Genomic DNA, 22,111 nt, shown 5'->3' on the forward strand with positions numbered 1-22,111 from the left:
TGGCGAGCACACGTGCCCTGTAGCAAAAATCTCTTTAAAAAAACCCCAGATCTGTAAATACAGTAGCTCAGCGAATCCACTTCTAAAGATTTAGCTTAAGAAAATACTATTGGTATTGATGAGTTAGGATTTTTTTTTTTAAGAGAATTTTGCTATAAGGTATGTGCAGTCGCCAGAGATACAGAAAGGGAGAAATCACCTCCTGGGGGGATGACCATACTACAATCCCTTCTCCTTTCTCCTCTCAGGATTTTGGGTACACAAGCACATGTGCCTGGCATGAATTTTAAGCCACTGGGCCTGGGACTTGAACTGTAGTCAACCACAGGGGAATCTAGAATGCTAACTATCATGCCACATGCTGGGCCCTAAAAAAATGATTAAAGAGATTTCCTTTTCAGGGCCAGCAGGTGGCATGGCGGTTAAGGCACTGGACTCCCACGTGGCTGACCGTGGTTGCAGTCCAGTTCTTGGAGGCTTGCTTTTTCACTCCTCCCCCCCATTTCCCTCTGATGAGTACATGGGTCTTGTAGCAAATTAAAAAAAAAAAAATTAATAATAACAATAATAATGAATCAAAGAAACAACTCGGCATAGTTAAAAACATTTTTTTACTTGTTTCTTTTTTAATTTGACCAGAGAGGGAAGGGGAGAGGAAAGAGCGAGCAAGTAAGAGAGAGAAAGAGATAAGAGAGAAAGTGAGACAGCAATCCACCAGGTCTGGGACTCCAACCATAGTCAGCCATGTGGGAGTCCAGTGCCCTTAACCACCATGTCGCTTGCTGGCCCCTCAAAGAAATAATTCTTTATAAAAAAGGTAAAGATTTCCTTTTCACTGAAGCCATGTTCCACCTTGTCTTCTCATCTCCCCGCAGTCTGTGGGCCGGGCATTGACATCCGGAACGACTATCAGCAGCTGAAGCGCTTGGAGAACTGCACGGTGATCGAGGGCTACCTCCACATCCTTCTCATCTCCAAGGCCGAGGACTACCGCAGCTACCGCTTCCCCAAGCTCACGGTCATCACCGAGTACTTGCTGCTGTTCCGTGTGGCTGGCCTTGAGAGCCTCGGAGACCTCTTCCCAAACCTCACGGTCATCCGCGGCTGGAAGCTCTTCTACAACTACGCCCTGGTGATCTTCGAGATGACCAACCTCAAGGACATTGGGCTTTACAACTTGAGGAACATCACTCGGGGCGCCATCAGGATCGAGAAGAACGCAGACCTCTGCTACCTCTCCACCGTTGACTGGTCCCTGATCCTGGACGCTGTGTCCAATAACTACATTGTGGGGAACAAGCCCCCGAAGGAATGTGGGGATCTGTGTCCTGGGACCATGGAGGAGAAACCACTGTGTGAGAAGACCACCATCAACAACGAGTACAACTACCGCTGTTGGACCACCAATCGCTGCCAGAAAAGTAAGTCTCCCACGGCGCTCTGCTTTCCCTCTCTTTCTCCTCCTCTTCTGGGTCCTCCCTCCTCTCCTGAATGCGCGTGTCCCGCTGGGCGGGTGTAGTTGTGTTGTATTCAGAGCACGGTGCGGAAGTGCTTCCTCGCGGGGGTCTTGGTTGAGTTTCTTTTGCATCTGGGGACTATTTGGGATGCAGGTCTGTGACTGGGCTGGAGGCCACTCTTGCTGCTGTCAAGAGGGTTGACATCTCAGATTATATAGAAATGGTTTCCTGTACTTTGGGACTAGAAGCTTGCTGACCTTGAGCTTTGAGTTCCTGATGAGAAAGGTAACTTGGTGAGCTTGGAAGTTGCCCTAAACCTTGGAAGCTGGGGGCTGCTTGTGTGTCAGTTCTTTTATCCTTTGTGTACAGGGATGTTTGGGGTATGATGAGCCTTCTTCAGCTTCAATGTGTTTGGAATATGGTTAAATAAAGGAATGCTAGTGAGTTCATTGACTTCCATGAGAGTGGTCTTGGTTCTTTGCCACAGAGTCGTTATGCTAGTTGACCTGGTTTATATTGAGTACCTAACCCAGAGGGGAGACCTCTGACTGGCTTCCAGGAGTCCCTGGCTGTAGTCCAAATATTAGGTTGTTGGAAAAATCATGACATATTTTTTCCATGTTTTTCTATGCAAAATTGCCTCATGGCTTCAACAGCCCGATAGGTGTGTGGCCAGGTGCACCATGAAATCTCTGGGTTTCCATTTCCTTCCTTTTATGCCTGTTTATTGAACGGTTGGGCACACCTTATGAGATCATTGAGTGAAAGAACCTTGAAAAGTGTTCATTGGATTTTGGGGGGGTCCGATGACGATATTTCAAATTTCTTTTTTTATCTACAATATGTGTCTTTTCCCCTGAACATAAATCACTCTTGCCTTAACATGGTCAATATTCCCTGGGAGCAGGGTTGGTACGACCCTGTGACTCTGCGCCTTTGTCTTCTACATTCAGCCAAGTACAGGTGGATTGTTCTGGATGGTCCCCCCTCGCTAGTGGAAGTCAGTGTGTTAGACGGGAAGAGCTGTTATTTAAGAGTTGACCCAGTTAAATCTTGAAGGAGCACACGGACTCTGGCTAGTCCTGAAGAAATCCCAAGAAATCCCAAAATTCGTAGGCATGCCTAGACTGTGAAGTGTGTGAAATACACCGACAGAAGGCCAGGCCCTGCAGACAGCCCTTGTTTTAGTTTTACTCCTGCCAGGGCTAAAGCGGGAAGAGGAGATGCTTTCTCTACCCACACACACACACACACACACACACACACACATACACACACATTTACACATCATTTGTTCACTGTGCATGTGGACTTTTGCTTGGTAAAGGGCAGGGGTCCTGGGTGGGGCTCCCTCTGGCAACTGCCAGTACCTTGAAGAGCTGAGAACATGGTCAGACCGCCTTCAAAATCGCCATTGGCTACAGTTAGAGGAAAGTACTGTGCTAACGTCACTTTTGTGATCAATTAAAAGTGTGTCCTCTTTGGGGGCCAGCAGGTGGCATGGTGGTTAAGGCACTGGATAACACGTGGGTGACCATGGTTCGAGTCCCGGACCTGGCAGCTTGCTTTTTCTTTTTCTCTGACCCTCTCTCTGTCTCTCTCTGGTGAGCGCACATGCCCTATAACAAATTAAATAATAATAAATAACTAAATTTAAATCATTCTTAGTATTTTGTTGGCGGTGGTGGTTTATTTTTGTTATGGGGCATGTATGTTGCCAGAGAGAGAGAGAGAGCGCGCGAGAGAGAGAGGGAAAGTAGAAGATTACCCCCACGGGGGATGGCCATGCCGCAGTTTCTTTTCTCCATTCTCGTCTTGGGATTTTGGGCACACACACACTTAGCCTAGCGTGATTTTCAAGTCACCAAGTCCACACTGTGATCCGTGTGGCCGGCCATGTGGGATCCAGCACCTTAACCTCCACGCCACCAAAGTGTGTTTTAAAGTAGACCTCACATTGAAAAGCATTTAGCTTAAGAGTAGAAGCTGTCGTAGGGGAGGGAGTAGGGGTGGCAGAGACGTGGTGATGAGGGTCCTGTGTGGCCGTGGATGAACCGGCCTTGCTGGGCTATAGTTGGGTGTCTTCGGAATATTCCTAGGGTAAACCCACATTACCCTTTAGTGGTGACCAAGTAAGTGGGAATGTGTTTAAAACTCATAAGCTCCACACAATAAAGGGAGATGCTATTGAAAACATCATTAGTTGTGTGTGGGGGTCATCAAGAGGCATGGTGGTTAGGGTGTTGGACTCTCACGTGACTTAATGGTGGCTCAAGTCCCAGACCTGATGCCTGATGGCTTCCTTTCTCACTTTCCCTCTTTCTCTGCTTCTCTGTCTCTCTCTGGTCACGTTGAAAAATAATAATAATAAATAAAGTGAAATAAATTATATATATATGTTATAAATTATTTATATTATATATTATAAATTACATATATATATTATATATATATTATTAAGTGGGTCTTTGTTGTGTGAGTCAGTGGGTATTTCCTTTGGTCTTATTGTGACTTTTCAGCTGTCTCTGACCAGCTGTTTGTTGAGAAGCCTGGAGTGGGGCAAGTCTATGGACCAGCAGAGGCGTAATAGTTACTTCCATGTTCTTGACTGTGGGTTTGAGTCCCAGACCTGGCAGCTTAAAAGTCACACAGGGCATGTGTACGTGCCTGCCCAAGATCCCGAGAGGAGACCGGAAGAGAAGGGATTGCGGCATGGCCATCCCCCTGGGGAGGTAGTGATTTCTTGCTTTCTGTCTCTCTGTCTCATGCACGTGCCCTATAGCAGAAACCTCTCAAAAAAAAAAAAAAAAAAAAAGAAAGAAAGAAAGAAAAGAAATGGAAGATTTGGTTAGATCAAGTTGAATATGTCCATGCCATTGGCCATTAGGTTTCAACATGAATTTTTGGGGGACACAGACATTCAGACAAGAATGTGGCCAGAATTCCAGCCGGGAACTTTCCACATCTTATTCCCATCTCACCCACTGGCACCCAGGGGGCGCTGTCTCTGTCTGGCTTCCAACTAGCATGGCCAGCCCAGACCTCTTTGTGGGCTCCAGTCCTGTGTAACCTTTTGTGTCCAGACAGCCATTGTTTGAGGGTCTGGTGGCCTTCCCTGTGTCCTCACTCCCGGCCCCTTTTTCCTGCATTCCCTCTCTGGAGGGCAGCTGTCATGTTCCCCTAGCTCTCGTGTCAGAACTACAGGCGTGCTGGGGACGCGACCTTTCCACCTGGACACCACACCCTTTGCAGCCCACTCATGGTGAGTCTGCCCTCCTCCGCTCCTCCCTCTGCCACGCTGTCCTGTTTCCTTCTCCAGCCTCCCTGTTTTGTACCCTGTGGTTCCTTGTGACACAAATCCCATCATGGGTCTGTAAGGAGGGCCTGTGCCACACACTGTGGGGCTTCTTGAAGGTCCCCTGCCTGCCCCGTGACACTGCGTCAGGCACCTGGTAACAGGCTCTCCCGCTTGGCTGACCTCCAGAGCCTTACCTTTTCCTCCAGAGAGCCTTCGGGCTTTGCAGACTCCAGTACCTGGTGGGCTTGCCCATCTGTCCATCCTTCCTTCTTCCCTTCCTTCCTTAGAAAGATTTTTTGCTATAGGGCACATGCACTCACCAGACACACACACACACACACACACACACACACAGAGAAAGAAAGAAAGCAAGAAATCACCACCACCAGCCCCCCAAGGGGGGGATGGCCACGCCGCAATCTCTTCTCCTCCATCCTCCTCTAGGGATTTTTGGGCACTCATGCATATATGCCCAGTGTGATTTTCAAACTGTCAGGTCCAGGACTTGAACCACAGTCAGCCATGTAGGAGTCCAGTGCCTTAACCACCGTGCCATCTGCTGGCCCCCACAGTATCTTATCTCAATTTTCTTTTCTTTTCTTTTCTTTTCTTTTCTTTTCTTTTCTTTTCTTTTCTTTTCTTTTCTTCTCTTCTCTTCTCTTCTCTTCTCTTTTCTTTTCTTTTCTTTTCTTTTCTTTCTCGCCTCTCCTCTCCCCTCCTCTCCTCTCCTCTCCTCTTCTCTCTCTCTCTCTCTCTCTCTCTCTCTCTCTTTTTCTTTCCCTCTCTATTTCTTTCTCTCTCTCTTTCTTCTTTTCTCTCTCTCTTTCTCTCTTTCTGTCTTCCTTTAACTTAAGCCACCTCTGAGGACTGGAATCAATTGGTCTGTCTCTCTCTCTTTTTCTTTCTTTCTTATTTTTTAAGAATTGTTGTGCTTAACTTTATTTATTTAGTTAGTTTTATTTTGACCAGAGAGGGACAGAGTGTGAGAGGGAGAGAGCGGAAAAGTGACAAAGCAAGCCACCAGGTCCGGGACTTGAACTGTGGTCGGCCATGTGGGAGTCCAGCGCCCTTAACCACCACGCCACCTGCCGGCCCCAGGCCAGGATATCTCTGATGATGCAGTGTGGTGTGCCATCAGCCTCCAGCTGCCCACTGGCCCGCTGGTCTGGTATGATGGAGCCTGACACAGGGCTGTGTTTTCAGGCGGGGCATTGAGAGAGAAGGCAGCCAGCCAGGCGTACAGGCTCCCGCTCTCTGCTGTCGTAGGAGTTAGCTCCTTCCTCTGGAAGGTCTCTGCTTTGGTCAGCTGCTGCCAGAGTGGGGGTGATCTTTATTTAGAAGGGGGTCACATGCCCCCGGGCCACCATGTCTTTTATAGTCAGGCGTGAAGGTGGCATTCCGTTCTCCCCGATCACCAACCGTTGTTGGTGACACGAATAGCCATCTGTGTGCATGTTTCTTTGGGACATCTCTCAGCCTGCTCCATTTCCAAGGGCTCGGTGTCTTATTCCCACAGGCCTTGTTCTTGGCTAAGGGTCACCCCGTTAAGGTGTCACTCTCATGGACCTTCTCCAGGAGTTAAGCTTTTTTTTGAGAGAGAGAGATTTTTGCTATAGGATATGTGAGCTTGCCAGAGAGAGAGAGAGACAGAGAGAAAGCAAGAGATCACCTCTCCAGGGGTGGCCACACCGCCATCCCTTCTCCTTCATTCTCCTCTCAGGATCTTGGGCATGCACGCACACGTGCCTGGTGTGAGTTTCAAGTCACCGGGTCCAGGACTCGAACCGCTGTTGACCATGTCGGAGTACAGCTGGCCCCAAGAAATTAGCTTTTTTAAATAGCCATCTCATCTAAGAGCCTGGGAAGCTCTCAGAATGACTTTAGGTTGATTGTTGCAATTTTGAATATTTGACCAACATCTAAAATACCTTCAGACCTCACCAGTGGCTCTTCCTTCTGTGAAGGTCCTGGGTTCTTTCTACTCCTGAGAAGCGTCTTTCTTCGGTCGCAGTCATATTTCTGCTGTGCCTTTCTTGTGTCTATGCCAGGGTGACTTTCTCAACTAGAGCAAGCATGACGTGGAACGTGTGGGCCCACAGCTAATCTCGTCCTGGAAGGTGTTGCTCAACTCAAGTGTATAGGGGAGGCTTCAGAGTTAAGTTTGGCTAGTGGTAGGGCTGGAAGCCAACACTTGGACGGACACAGAACTCCCTTTAGCATATGGTGTGAGTCAGGGACTCGGGCTATAAAAGGTGGGATCTCAGAACACCTTCCTGCTTGGGACACTCCCCTGATGTGGACGTATCGAGAGACGGCCAAGGTGTTTGGAAAGATAGGGGGTAGGAGATGGGGTGTGTGCGTATGTGTGTGTGTGTGACACTCCGTGTTAAAACAGGGCAGGTTGTTTAAATCATACGGCAAGTACAAGCTGAATTGCAGACGGGGATCAGAGCAGTTGGGGACAAGAAGCTGCCTTCTCTGAAGAAGTTCACCGGCGCCCTGGTGTCCTTAGTCAGCGTCCAGCTCTGCAGTCGCAGGAGGTGCACACGGCATGAGTGTGACAGGTCTGATTGGGGCAAGGACGGCTAGTTCCAGAGACATGGCCAAGTCACCTGTCTGACCGCTGCCCCTCCGTTCCCTGTTTCTAAACTAGGCAGTTTAGAGGGGATTATTGCTGACATGTCTTCAAACTCTGAGAGTCAGTACGTTTCCAGAAAGTTCCATCATGGCCACAGCTGGGAATGCTGGCTACATGAATGAGCCCATGCTTACGAGGTGTGCATCCCAGGGCACACCAGTCACTGTGCGTCACTTGGGGATCTGGGTTTAAAAAAATTTGAGCGATCAGGGCCAGCAGGTGGCTTGGTAGTTAGGGTGCTAGACTGCCACGTGGCCAACCATGGTTCGAGTCTCGGACCTAGTGCCTCGGGAAAAAAAGAAAAACAATAAAACCAAAAAAAGAAAAAAAGAATCACACAGGACCAGCAGATGGCATAATAGTTATGTTGTTGGACTCCTACATAGTCAACTGCGGTTCAAGTCTCGGACCTGGAGGCTTAACTCACGCTGGGTGTATGTGCATGCATGCTCAAATTCCATAGACGAGAATGGATGAAAATGGATTGTGGTGTGGCCACTCCCCTTGGGTGGGTGATTTCTCACTTTCCGTCTCTCTGTCTCTCTCTGTATCTCCAGCAAGCACATGTGCCCTATAGCAAAATCCTCTCTGTCTTAAAAGAAAAAAAAAAAAGAAGAAGAAGAATCATGCTGGGCGTGTGTGTGTGCATGCCCAAAATCCCAAGAGGAGAATGGAGGAGAAGGGACTGCAGCATAGCCATCCCCCTGGGGGATGATTTTTCACTCTCCCTGTCTCTCTCCCTCTCTCTGTGTGTCTCTCTCCAGTGAGTGCATGCACCCTACCACAAAAAGTTTTTGGAAAAAAAAAAAAAACAAAGGAAAGAAAGAAAAAGAAGGAACCCTAGGTAGAAATCCAAAATTAGACCATTCAGGTTCTAGTCTGTGTCTGTCACTGGCTAACTCTGGCTCGGAGCTGGGGTTTGGTCTTGTTCCACATGATCTTGCTTCTCTGTCTTTGGAAACATAACTCTCTGTTCTCTGCAGAGTCCTGGTAACTGTTTGAACTGCCTGTGGGACTAGCCAGAGGGACAAACCAGCCCTGGGAGAATGGAGACTTGGAGGGTTCTTGGGAGACAGTGTCATCTCAAGTCAAGGAGCCGTAGAGCTCTGGGCCAGTGGGACAGGGAGCGTCTTAGATAGCTGTTGAGTGCAGTGGAGCTGGCCAGGACCCCCTGCCCGCCCAAGACATTTATGTAACTCTGACAGTGTTCAGTGTTGTGAAGACTCACGGTGTGTGTGTGTGGGGGGGAGCGGAAGCTCCATCTCGTGCCCGCTGCACCCCGTTTGGTCTCTGGCACATTTAGGTCCCCCCCACCCCAATCTGGAAGGTCATGTTCCCTTGCAGATCCCTATGACACATTGACAGTGTGATATGCAGGGATAAGTGATTTTGTACACAGTGGCATGGAGTGTGTGTATGTGTGTGCGTGTGTGTGTGTGTGTAGACAGGGTCTCTTGCTGTGTTGTGACCCTTCTGCCTCAGCCTCCAGAGTGTCTGGAATCACCTCCGCCCTTGTGCCTGGCTTCTTAGGGTGACTCGGACACCAAACCTGGCTCTCCCGTGTGGCCTCAGCCCACCACTGGCCTCAACCCACCACGCACTGTCATGGCTGGGCCTTGGAATTTTGTTTCTGTTTTTGCAACAAACTAGATCCTGTAATAGACACATGGCAGCCTACGGAAAGGTGGAAGAACAGTGGATACTTTGGGAAGACTCATCCTAGTCACCTCCAGCGTTCCTAGGTGCAAGGCCAAGCCCGCGGGTCTCACCATGAAACAGGGAGGAAAACGACACTTGGTTAAGATCTCACAGGCTTACAGGCACATAGTAGGTCTAAATAAATGATAGCAGGGTACAGGCACTCCCGGGTGAGAGACAGAGAGGGAGGGAAAGTGAGAAATCACCCCCTAGCAGAAATGGCCACCTGGCCATCCCTTCTCCCTTCTCCTCTCTGGATTTGGACCCGCATGCATACACACACTCACCTGGTGTGTTTTTCAAGCTGCCTGGTCCAGGACTCGAACCCTCAGACTGGGCATGTGGACTCTAGCACCTTAACCACCATACCACCTGCTGGCCACGTTTTAAAAATTAAACCAAGCTATCGACAGGTGCTTTCTGAGACCATCTACAATTCTGAACATTGGGCAGGTTGACTCCATGTGTACTGTTGTATCTCCAATGTCTCTCTCTGCAGCGCTCTTTACATCGCCAAAATGCAGTTATCATCAACAGCAGGGCGCAGTGGAGGAGTGGGTCTTCCTCATTTAATTCGAATAGTTCAGATTCTTAGGTCCTGTCCAGATAAGCCATATCTTTAAAGGACATCCAGCGAGGTGCATCCGTCCGTCTGTATCAGGGTGCCCGTGGGGCCTTGAGTTCCATGTAAACTCCGTTTATTTGGTTATCAAACTCTGAATTCATTCTGCTTACAAAGCTTGGTATTTGGGGAACTTTACGAAATAGCAGCCGATTCCTGTTTGATACATGACATTAAATATGATCTTTTTTTTTTTTTTTGAAGAGAGATTTTTGCTGTAGGGCACGTGTGCTTGCCAGAGACTCAGAGAGGAAAACTGAGACATTACCCTCCCTCCATGGTGGGGGGGGAATGGCCACACAAAAGTCCCTTCTCCTCCTCCATTCTCCTTTTGGGATTTTGGGCATGCATGCACACACATCATGTGTGAATTTCAATCTGCCGGGTCTGAAACTTGAACCATGGTCAGCCATGTGGGTGTTCAGCGTCTTAACCACGATGCTACCAGGTAGCCCCTAAATACTATCTCTTAAAAAGGTGGTTGTGTGTCTGGCGAGCACTCACAGGGTGCTTTGGTGCAGGAACAAGGACATGGCTTTTCATTTGTGACAACTGCAGGTCACACACAGTGATGGTGGCCCCATTGCTCCAGGCTGGAGGCTGGAGCATGCTTTTTTTTTTTTTTCCTCTTCTTTGGGTAATACTGTGTGTGGGGGGGTGCGCGCGCACTAAATTCTCCCTCCAGCCTCTTCTCCAGTGTTGTTTTGTTTTGCGTTGTTCTCCTGTCGCCCCCACTACAGGAAACAAGCCCTGGGTCTTGCTGTTCCCCTTTGCATCTTCCTTCCGTTCAAGGGGACCAGGTGGGCGGGGGGAAAACCATATGGAGGAATGCCAGGCCCTCTTCCGGAAGCTGGCTTTCTGTTTCATCTCACTGGACAGAAGTCATGCTTGGTCTCTTTGCCTCGGGCACACAGAAACACCCTGTCATGCTTTTAGCCAAGCCCCTGTGGAATGGGAATAGAAACAGCCCGTGTCTCACCGTAGCTTGGAGAAGCTGGCAGATTGAGACTGATGCAGCGTGGAGCTGCCTTGCATTTCTTTCTGCGAGCTCTGGAAGAGACTAGATAGAGTGAACGAGGTGGGAGCGGCTGAAGGCCATGCGGGCAGGCTGTGGGGCCACCCTGTGTGTGGAAGTGACAGGCTGGCCAGCTCAGGGCCACCGGGTAGGAGGGCCCAGCTGCTGTGTGAATACATCTGCCCTGACAGCAGATCTGCAAGTGGATTTCCAGATAGACCAAACTGCTTAGGTGGTTTGGAGCACCTGCTTGAGACCAGGGAGTTGGACTTAGTAATAAAAAGGGGGAAAATAAATTTAAAAAAAGTTCAGAAGGCAAAGAGCCTATCATACAGAGAAAAGAAAGACAAAGGTTGTTGATGCTATTAGAAATATGAAGGTCGGAGCCAGCAGATGATATGGTGGTTGGGGTGCTGATGATGGTTCAAATCCTGGACCTGGTGGCTTGCTTTCTCTCTTTCTCTGTTTCTCTCTGGTGAGTGCACATGCCCTATAGCAAACTTTAAAGTGATAATAATAAATAAAATAAATAATTTTTTTAATGAAAAAAATTTTAAAAATACAAAAGTCGACATTTGAGGGACCAGCAGATGGTGTAGTGGCTATGTCTTGGGATTCCCACATGGTAGACTGTGATTTGAGTACTGGACTCCGCAGTTGAAACTCATGCCGGGCATGCGTGCATGTCTGCCCAGGATCTCAGAGGAGCATGGAGGAGGAAGGATTGCGGTGTGGTCATCCCCCTAGGGGGTGAGTTCTCACTTTCTGTCTCTCTGTCTCTCGGGATCGTGCCCTATAGCAAAAATCTCTCTCTCTTAAAAATATAAATAAAGTCGACATTCGAAATATTTCCCAGCAGCTCAGATATTAGAATTAGTGTTTCTTTTTTTTTTTTTTTTCCTCCTCTAAAGGCATTAGTTGGGGACCAGCAGATGGCATAATGGCTACATCGCTGGACTCCCATGTAATGGACTGCAGTTTGAGTTCCAGACCCCGTGGCTTAAACCCACGCTGGGCGCATGTGAGTGTGTGCCCAAGATCCCGAGAGGAGAATGTAGGAGATGGAATTGCGGCATGGCCATCCCCCTTGGGAGGTGATTTCTTGCTTTCTGTCTGTCTGTCTCTGTCTTTCTGGCGAGTGCACACGCCCTATGGCAGAAACCTCTAAAAATAAATAAATAAATAAATAAATAAATAAAGGCATTAGTTGTAATACGGAGTCAAACAGAAAGTAGTCAGATCTCTAGATGCAGAAGAGATGAGCTTTGCTCCTGGGTAGGACCCTGGCATGATGTTGCTGTCCCGGCATATTGACAACCTCTGAAACGGCCCCTCATGGTTGGCTAAGTAGATAATATTATTAGGTTCTTGGCTGTTCTTCAGATAGGATATAGGGATATATTTTTGTTCTCTCCTTCAGTGAATTTGAAACGATTGGATTATTTTGTAATGTGTCAATATGTCTTTTAGAAGCTTTTGAATAGCTGTGTCAAAGAAGCTTTAGAAGAGGTTGTAAGCAAGGTTACAGAAAATATATCCTGTGCTTTCTTTTCTTTTATTATTTTGAGAGGTGTTTGCTAGAGGGTGTGTGTAGTTGTTGGAGAGACAGAGATAGACAGAGGGAGAGAAAGTGAGAAATCATTTCCCCGGGGGGGGGGATAGCCACATCGCAGTCCCTTCTCTTCCATTCTCCTCTCAGGATCTTGGGCATGCACGCACACGCGCCCAGCATGAGTTTCAAGCCACCGGACTTGAATCGTGGTTGGCCTTGTGGGAGTCCAACGATGAAACGATTACACCATCTGCTGGTCCCACTATTGATTGAGTTCTTAACCTTTGATGAGTTGTGAATGATTTGAGGGTCTCGTCTTCCTCCATCCTGGTTTGGTTCATATTCTCCCAGTGTTGTTAACAAGGTAGAAGAAAGTGCATCGCGTGCATATCATTCCTGTGGAGAGGCAGAACAGTGGAGGGGTTCGAAACACAAGTCAGGTCTTCATGGGTCTGTGCAGTTTCCACATGTGCTGCTCGGCCAGGTCCTATCATTCCCCTCGGTCAGCCAATAGCACGGTCTATTTTGTATTTGTCCCATGTTTGGCCATGGACGATGAATGATTTTGTTGTACAATCAGATACACACTCACATACATTAAAAAAAAAAAGACAAGTGGGACCAGCAGGTAGTGTGGGAAGGTTAAGACTCTATGGTTCAAGTCCTAGACCCGGTGGCTTGAAAAATCATGCCTGTGGTGTGTGCGTATATGTGCATGGGTGCCCAAGAATGGAGGAGAAGGGATTGTGGTGTGGCCATCCCCCTAGGGGGGCGGATTTCTCTGTGGAAACAGAGGCCTGAATGCTGAGTAGGTCCCAGGCTAGCAGATCGCTTTCTCCCATCATGGGTGCCCCCAAGCCTGTTTGCTTTGATAGCGCTTAAATCTAGCTTTGGTTCTATAGGGAAGGAAGGGTGGCCGTGCTCTGTCCCAGAAGGAGGTCCTTTTCCTCTCTGATGGAATTTCCACTTTATACCTGTTAAATAAAAGCCCTTTAGGCTTTTACTTCATAGATACTCAGCATGGGCCGAAGGAATGAAGGAGTTCCCTTGGGCCAGCAGGTGGCGTGGTGATTAGGCTTAGGCGCTGGATTCCCACATGGTCAGCTACAGTTCCAGTTCTGGATCTTGTGGCTTGAAAATCACACGGGGGGTGGTGCCCGAAGTCCTGAGAGGAGACTGGAGGAGAAGGGATTGCAGCATGGCCATCCCTCCAGGAGTGGTTTCTCACTTTCCCTTTCTCTGTCTCTCTCTGGTGTACGCCTGGACCTTATGGCAAACGCCTGTTTCAAAAAAAGAAAAAGAAAAAGTTGCCTGACAGAGGTTTGTAAGCATGCCCTGAGGTGGAAGCTGGGAGGGTCAGGACGTCTCCACCAGGTGTCAGAGGAGGTAAGATGTAAAGGTGTGCTAGGACCAGCAGGTGGCGTGACAGCTAAGGTGCTGGTCACTCCCACATGGTCCACCATGGTTCGAGTCCCAGATCTGGTGGCTTGCTTTCTCACTCCTCCTCCTCCCCCTTTCTCTGTCTCTGTCTCTCTCTGGTCAAATTAAAATAAATGAATGAATAAATTCTTTTTTTTTGCTATAGGACTTGTGCACTTGCCAGAAAGACAGAGAGACAGAAAGTGAGAAATCACCCCCAGGGGGGATGGCCACACCGCAATCCCTTCTCTTCCATTCTCCTCTTGGGATCTTGGGCACGCACGCACACGCACCTGGCGTAAGTTTAAGCCACCGGGTCCGGGACTTGAACCGTGGTCGACTACATGGGAGTCCAGTGACATAGTCACTACACTAACTGCTGGTCCCATAAATAATTCTTTTTTTAAAAAAGGAGTAAAGGTGTGATTTTTGCCCTCCACGGCCTTGAATTAGGTTGTGTGTGGGGTGGACTTTTGGTTCATTAGTCATTTTTCACACTTCTGTGAAGTGTAGACTTAAGGTCCACCTCTGGGGTAAATCCCCTGCTCTACCTCCAGGGCCATAGAGCAATTCCTATTTTATATATATATTTATTTTAAGTTTATCCATGTATTTCTTCCATGAGCAAGAGGCAGAGCGAGACAGAGAAAGAGATCCAGCATTTCCAAGGTCTTGCTGCCTTGATCCAACCCTAGCCAGCCCCAGGTCATGGGCACAGGTATGTTCTCTGGACTCGGGGAGGTCTCTGGATGAGAACCCGAGCCTCTCCCAGGCTGGGTCAGCGTCAGAGAGTCGCAGTGGACTTCCACGCCACCGCCTGGCCCCCAAGCATGTTTTATGAGGCTAGCAAACCATCTAACGGTGTCTGAGAGCAGGATGCGTTTCATTCCCCTCCCCAACTTCGCCTCTGAAGTGTGAGGGTGCAGATGTAAGCTTTTTATAACTTTCCTTATTGAGGATTGTTCTCTGGAGTTGTCTGCGGGAACAAAGGCATTTCAGGCATCCTCCTCCTCCTCCTCTCCTGGTCTCTTCGGTCCTCCAGTCAGAGGGAAACTCAGCATCTGATCTTTGGCCTAGAGAAATATTAAATCTATGTTAAGTATGCGGGCATGAACGGGCAGAGGAAGGATTTGGGGCGGAGAGGAGCTGCCGAAAGAACCAAGTAATGTATAGGGCAGAGGGAAATACTCAGTGGGTTGCATCTTTCAGCTCCTGGTACTTAATGCAAAGACAAAGGAGTGGGAAAGGTTGTCATTTGAAGGAACGGAAAGATGAGGGGTTTCTGCAGCGAGCTGGGTTTTTCAGCCTGGGTAGAGAGTGACTTGGATCACAGACCGAAACAGTAAAGGGTAGCAAAGGGCAGGGCAGTTTCATTAGCGTGGGTCGTGGTACTGGGTTTTTCCTCCTTCCTCCCTCCCTCTGTCCCTCCCTTCCTTTGTTCCTTTCTCTCTCTCTTGATTTTTGCTATAAGGCACATGCACTCACCAGAGACACAGAAAGCGAGAAATCACCCCCCAGGACTCACCGGGGGGCATGGCCATGTCACAATCCCTCCTCCATTCTCCTCTCAGGATCTTGGGCACGCATGCACATGCACACGCACCTGGAGTGAATTTGAAGTCACCGGGTCCAGGACTCGAACCACGGTTGATTATGTGGGAATCCAGCCATGTAACCATTATAGCACCTGGCTGGTCCTTTCTGAGCGAGCTCTGTACTGAAGGAGGAGCTGCCCACAACCCTAGACTTGGAGGGTCGGGATGACAGCTGGTTAAACCCTGGGCACAGCCACTTGTAGACCGTGGGAAGACTTGTAATATCTACATTACAAAGCCATTTCATTTTTTATTTTTTATTATTTTTTTAAGGCATGTTCTTTATGTATATTGGGTTATCAGAAAAGTCATGATGTGGGACCAGCAGTTAGCGTAATGGCTATGTCGCTGGACTCTCATGTAATCGACTGCGATTCGAATCCCAGACCAGGTTGCTTAAACTCACGCCGGGTGCGTGTGCGTGCGTGCCCAAGATCTCAAGAGGAGAATGGAGGAGAAGGGATTGCGGCATAGCCATCCCCCCTGGGGGGTGATTTCTCGCTTTCTGTCTCTCTGTCTCTCTCTGTCTTTCTGGCGAGCGTACGCGCCCTATAGCAAAAAGCCCTCAAGAAAAAGAAAAGAAAAGAAAAGAAAAGTCATAATGCATCTTTGCATGGAAAAATACATCATGGAGGTCAGCAGGTGCCATGGTGGTTAGGACACTGGACTCACACACTTCACTTGTGCAGTTTGAGTCCCTGACCTGGCTACTTGCTTTTTCACTTTCCCTCTGTCTCTCTCTCCCTCTCTCTGGTCAAATTAAAACTGATAATAAAATGAATAAAATTAAATAAAGACAATGAAAAAATAGAAAAATATGTCATGACTTTCCCGATGACCCAATATATTCAATGTATACAGACACATTTTTTATTTATATACATGTATGTGTGTGTGTGTGTATATATACTTAAGGTATATATACTTTATACTTGGTAAACTATTATATATACTTTATATATAGATACGAAATATATACTTAATAATTGGGTGGTTGGAAAAGTCACAATGTGTTCTGTTTCTCTATGCAAAAATGCATCGTAACTCTTTAAAAAGAACGATTTATTTAGTTTATTATTATTATTTTTTAAATTTGCTATAGGGCATGTGTACTCACCAGAAAGAGATAGTGAGAGAAACAGAGAGAGGGAAAGTGAGATAACAAGCTGCACCATCTGGGATTTGAACCTCATCAGTCCTCCATGTGGGAGTCCAGCGCCTCAACCACTATGCCACCTGCTGGCCCCCTGCATCATGACTTTTCAATGACTCAATATATACTTAATATGTGTGTACTTTATATATATATACATATATATGCGGACTATTATATATACCTAATATATATTAATGTAGATGCATAAAATATGTACTTAATATAATATTTAATTTATATATACACTTTATATACCTACTTAATATATGCTTATATATATATATCCTTAATAAAGTATATGTTGGATCATCGGAAAACTCATACCACAATTTTGCATGGAAAACATAGAAAAATACAGCATGATTTTACAATAGGCCGATATTTATATATAATTTAATATGTATACTTAGTAAACTATGTATATTATACTGGGGCATCAGGAAAGTCGTGACACATTTTTGCATAGAAAAATACATCATGATTTTCCTGACAACCTAATAGTTTATTATATGTAGTATATATGGTTCACCAGTTTGTATTTATGTAGTTTATTTATTTATTTTTTGGAAAAGTATTTTTTTTTTTTTTGAGACGTTTTTCACTATAGGGCGCGTGCACTCGCCAGACAGACAGAGAGAGACAGAGAGATAGAAAGCGAGAAATCACCCCCCAGGGGGGATGGTCACACCGCAATCCCTTCTCCTCCATTCTCCTCTCGGGATCTTGGGCACGCACGCACACGCGCCTGGCATTAGTTTAAGCCACCAGGTCCAGGACTCGAACTGGGGTCAACTACATGGGATTCCAGCGACGTAGCCATTATGCCATCTGTTGGTCCCAAAACTGATTTTTAAAAATGACTTCACTGTTTTGATTTCTATGGTAGGGAGTTTTGTTTTGTTTTGTTTTGTTTTTGAGAGATTTTTGCTATAGGGGGCGTGCACTTGCTGAGAGACAGAAAGCGAGAAATCACCCCCCAGGGGGGATGGTCACACCGCAATCCCTTCTCCTCCATTCTCCTCTCGGGATTTTGGGCACGCACGCACATGGGCCTGGTGTGAGTTTCAAGCCACCAGGTCAGGACTCGAACCACAGTCGGCCATGTGGGAGTTCAGAGCCTTGACCACTACACTACCTGCCTCCACGTTAGGAAATTTTAGGCGTGGGTGCCGGAAATGAGGTTCTGGGTAGACAGTGGAGGAGCCACCGTCAGCGCCACGTGACTTCTTGGCACTGCTGATTACTGGCAGGGACTGCTCATCCAGGACAAAGTGGCTTGTTCTCAGGGGAAGTGCTGGACTCTGTGTGGGTCTCAGTAAGTCGGAAGCTTCTAGACCTTTTCATCTCATCCCTGGCGTGGTTCAGGCATCCCTTCCCCAGCAGGGGATGCGGCAGGTGCTCATGTGCATATTGTACTTGAAGCGTGCACGTTCACCCTCAGCCTTTCCCTGGTCCACAGCTCCCTCCTCCGACTCGGCTTGGACCTCTGTCATAGACGCACCTTGTCATTTTCCCTCCTCTCTCAAGGTGTGCTTGACCCAGGTGGCTTCCCGTTCCAAGGGAGCCTGGTTAGAGAAACAGGAGGTCTGCCCTCATCGAGCCTGGCCTGGTGTAGAAAGCACGGGATTTTCCCTGCCGTCAGTGAAGACTCCCTTGTGCACAGAGAGAGAGAAGACAGCAGAGTCTGAGACGCCTGCCCTTCCTCTTCCTCCTCATGCCCTGGGCATCCTTCAGACCTGTGCAGTGCCTATGGGTTCATTGTTTCAAGGGCATGCTGTCCCCCCAAACAAAGACAGTCCTAGAAATAGACAAGTCCATTTAGATCTTTGATATTCCAGGAGCTTTCTAGGAAAGAACTTGCTTAAGCCCCTGGAAAAATTGGATTAGATTTGGGGGAGGAGGATTCCACCTTAAAATTAGATGGGAGAGGGTCTGGCAGGTGGTGTGGTGGTTAAGGTGTTGGACTTCTGGTTCGAGTCTGGGACCCTAGTGGCTTGCTTTCTCATTTTACCTCTCTCTTTCTGGTCACATTAAAAAAATAATAACATTAAAGCTAAATAAAAATAATTCCCCCAAAAAAGAATAAGATGGGAAGTTAGTAAGACTACACACTCTGGGCTCTGAAGGCCAAGCTGGATTGGAACTGGATTGCAACCTTACACACACACACACAGTCTCTCTCTTTTCCTCTCTCCCCCTCTATCTCTGTCTCTTTCTCTGTCTCCAGTTCCCCTGCTATTAGCCACTAGTCTCATGAGGGTGTTAGACCCTACAGTGAACTCCTCAGAACTTGGGGTGCACCAGGCTGAGGTGAGGGTGTCCGTCTGCTGTGGAACTAGAACTCTAGCGTCTTACTGGGGTAGACTCTTCCCCCTTATTCACATTTTTATGTGAGTCAGTGTTTGCTGAAGAGGAAAACAGCATCATGTCTAAATCCCAGGCATTTCACAGTGTTGACAAGAAGACATCCTTTGCTCATTTGTGGTTGAAGCTTTGCAGAGCCTTCGAGAAGGTCCCTCTGTGTTTTGGAGTTTTGCAGATTGGAACTCTAGGCCCCCTCCCGAATGTTTCTGTGACAAGCCAGACTGCCAGGGAGCCTGTTGACCTGACACCCACATCTGCCAGTCCCTTTCTGGATGCTGAGTGTGGACCGTGGGGTAGAGGGATCTGGTGGGAGAGGGGTTCTTTTACTAGTGACTCGGCATGGGAGAATTTGACCCTAGGTCCCCCTGTTGATCTCTGTGGCAATTGCTGTCTTAGGAAGGACTGTGTTTATGGGAGCCAGATGGTGGCACACTCATAAACCTCAATGTGTGAAACAGTCTCGTGGTAAGGTTCCTGGTTCAAGTCTGGAGACCTCCTTGAGAGGTCCGGGACTTGAACCCTGTCGGCCATGTGGAAATCCAGCACCCTTAACCACCATGCCACCTACTGACCCCAAAATAAGTTTTTTTTTAAAAAAGAAAAGTTGAGAGGAGGTTGTACAGATGGCATGGTGGTTAAGACACTGGCCAACCATGGTCCAAGTCCTGAACCTGGAGGCTTTTGTTCTCACTTTCCCTCTCTCTCTCTCTTTAATCAAATTAAAAATCAATCAACAAATAAAATGAAATAAATAATTTTTTAAAAAGGGAGGCCAGCAGGTGACCTGGTAGTTAAGGTGCTGCATTCCCACGTGGCCAACTCCATGGTATGAGTTCTAGACTCAATGGCTTGAAAATCATGCTGGGCGCATGCGCATGCATGCCCAAGATCCCGAGAGGAGAATGGAAAAGGGATTGCTGTGTGGTCATCCCCTCTGGGGGTGGGTGTGTGTGTTTCTCATTCTCTCTCTCCCCCTCTCTCTCTCTCTCTCTCTGGTGGGCACTTGTACCCTATGGCAAAAACCTTAAGAGGCATAAAAGAAAAAGAAGGCCTCTCTTTATGGTCACGGCTGGCGTGCACTGAGCAATGTGTGAGTGGCAGGCGGGCATTTGCAGGGTCCTCGTTTCCTCCTTGTCGCGGTCTGCAGGCTGGGTCTTCCCCCCCCTCTCTCTCTCTTTCTCTTTGTGTGTGTGTGTGTAGGTGTGTGTGTGTATGAAGAAGCTGACACACAGAGACCTGGCGTAGGTGGTGCACGGCGTCACAACCGCCGAGTAGCCAGCCCAGATCCAGGCCCATGTCCCCCGCGATCCCACTGCTCATGACCGTCCATGCCACCTGACCCACCACCTCCCAGGAGCCCAGGGCTGACTCGGTGGCTGGCCTTGTTCTGAAGAAGGCCAGCACCCGGGTTTAATGAGCTCCGGAAGATGTCTTGTTCTACTCAAGAGACTTTTAGATCTTGAGGGCTTTCGTGCACGTCTCCCCTAGTGATCGGTAAATGCAATGAGGGGTCCACCAGCATGGAGCTTCCCGTCCTCCCTCGTCCCACCCACATCCACCTTCTTACTGGTTCTCCCTCGCCCTTCCCTCCCTTCTTCCCTGGTCTCACCCTCTTAACCTGTCAAGAATGTGATCAAGAACGTCCTTGATTCTTACGTTACAGGAAACATGAAAACTGGGGCCAGCAGGTGGCATCGTGGTTAAAGAGCTCCATTTCCATACCACCGACCTGTGGTTTGAGTCCTGGACCCGGCGGCTTGAAAATCACGCCAGGTGCATGTGCATAGGTACCCCGAATCCCAGGAGGAGACTGGAGGAGAAGGGATTGTGGCATGGCCACCCCGCTGGGCGGGGGTGATTGCTCACTTTCCCTCTCACTGCCCCTCCCCAGCAACCCTATGGCAAAACAAAGCAACACACAGAGAAAAGTGACAGTGAGCGTAATTAAATGACAGGTGTTAGTTAGGAAACAGCTTGCTTTCGAATTTGAATACCTTGACTTTTTTTTTTTTTTTGTCTGGGGCTTTTAAGTTTCTCACCTTCCCCCCTGAGGCGAGATTCATTTTACATCGATGAATTATTGTCATGGGGAGGACAAAATTTGATCCCAGGCAGCAAATCAGGCCACCTCTGTTTGGCTGATTTGTAACTAGGGAGACTTTTTTTCTTTTTTAAAATAAATGCATTCCTTAATCTTGTTTAAAAAAAAAAAACTTTGAAAGGGATAGATAGTTTCATTCAGGATGAAGGGCAGGTTGTGGTGAGGAAGAGAAGGATGTGGTTTACAGTCAACTTTTCTTCTTGTCTGAAAAACACGTAAACAGTTCCTCCAGGGAATCAAATATGTAAAGTGTCGAGTTGTGATTTATTGAAGTCAGATCTTGGCCTGCTGGTCTGGCCATGGTTTAGGCTCCTGAGGACTGATGAAGCCAGTGGAGACTAACCTTCCTTCCTTTCTTCCTCCCCCCCCCCTTTTTTTTTTTTTTCCCATCAGTGCCTGGGCCACGGGCCACCATGGATGTGCACCAAGATGCTCCTGGGGGTCAGGAGAGCGCAAACGACAGCAACAAGGGAAGCAGAAGCACAGGAGACCAGCAAGGTCACTACCCTTGCATGAACACAAACTGGGATACCATGCATAACTCTCTGCAGGATGGCAGTCTCTTTCTTTTTCACAAACCCCATAAAGGGCTGCCCCTGGGCCTGCCCCTTAGGCACAATTTCAAACAATATCAATATAGCTGCCCCAAGCATTCAGCGACAGTCACCAAGCCAGACATAGTGACTTAGAGCTCAGCCTGAAATTTTTAATAAGCAGAACTGAAGTACTGACTGACTAGTTAAGGCAATGCTTTTCATTGCCATGATAGGGGAAAAAGCAAGCTGCCAGGTCTGGGATTTAAGTAGGCATCAGCCATGTGGGAGTCTGGTGCCTTAACCACCACGCCACCTGCTGGCTCTTCTTTTGTTCTTTTTTTTATTCTTCTTTTTTTTTTTTTTTTGATTAATCAGTCATACCAAACTTGAGGTTGCCTGCCCAGAGCTTAATCTGTCTCCTTTAGGCAACAACTGAAATTCAGTTGAGTAGAGGGGCCTCTGATTTTCTGCAGCCCCTTACGGCCATGTTGTGGGGGGCTGTCACCCAGCTCAGGTGGACAGGCTCTTTGCCTCTGGTCTCTGCACCCCACTGCCTGCACCCAGAGCGCAGGACAGAGCGAAGGTCTGCTTCCTGGTCAGCTGCAGGGGCCCCGAGCAGCCCGAGCAGCTCTGGGTCTTTCTCTGCCTGTGGGTTCAGCA

At 48.0% G+C, this 22,111-nt stretch overlaps 1 protein-coding gene across 1 annotated transcript in view; it reads left to right on the forward strand.

Annotated features, from left to right (window-relative positions):
- The window catches only part of IGF1R (insulin like growth factor 1 receptor), a 239,231-nt gene that overhangs the window by 4,865 nt on the left and 212,255 nt on the right, over window positions 1–22,111 (forward strand). The window contains exon 2 of the mRNA XM_014592757.1: window positions 818–1,421. Coding sequence (XP_014448243.1) covers window positions 818–1,421 — 604 coding nt within the window. The remainder of the gene's footprint in view (window positions 1–817; window positions 1,422–22,111) is intronic.

This window comes from Tupaia chinensis, unplaced genomic scaffold (assembly GCF_000334495.1).
Source record: "Tupaia chinensis unplaced genomic scaffold, TupChi_1.0 Scaffold138490_1, whole genome shotgun sequence".
Classification (NCBI taxonomy): domain Eukaryota; kingdom Metazoa; phylum Chordata; class Mammalia; order Scandentia; family Tupaiidae; genus Tupaia; species Tupaia belangeri.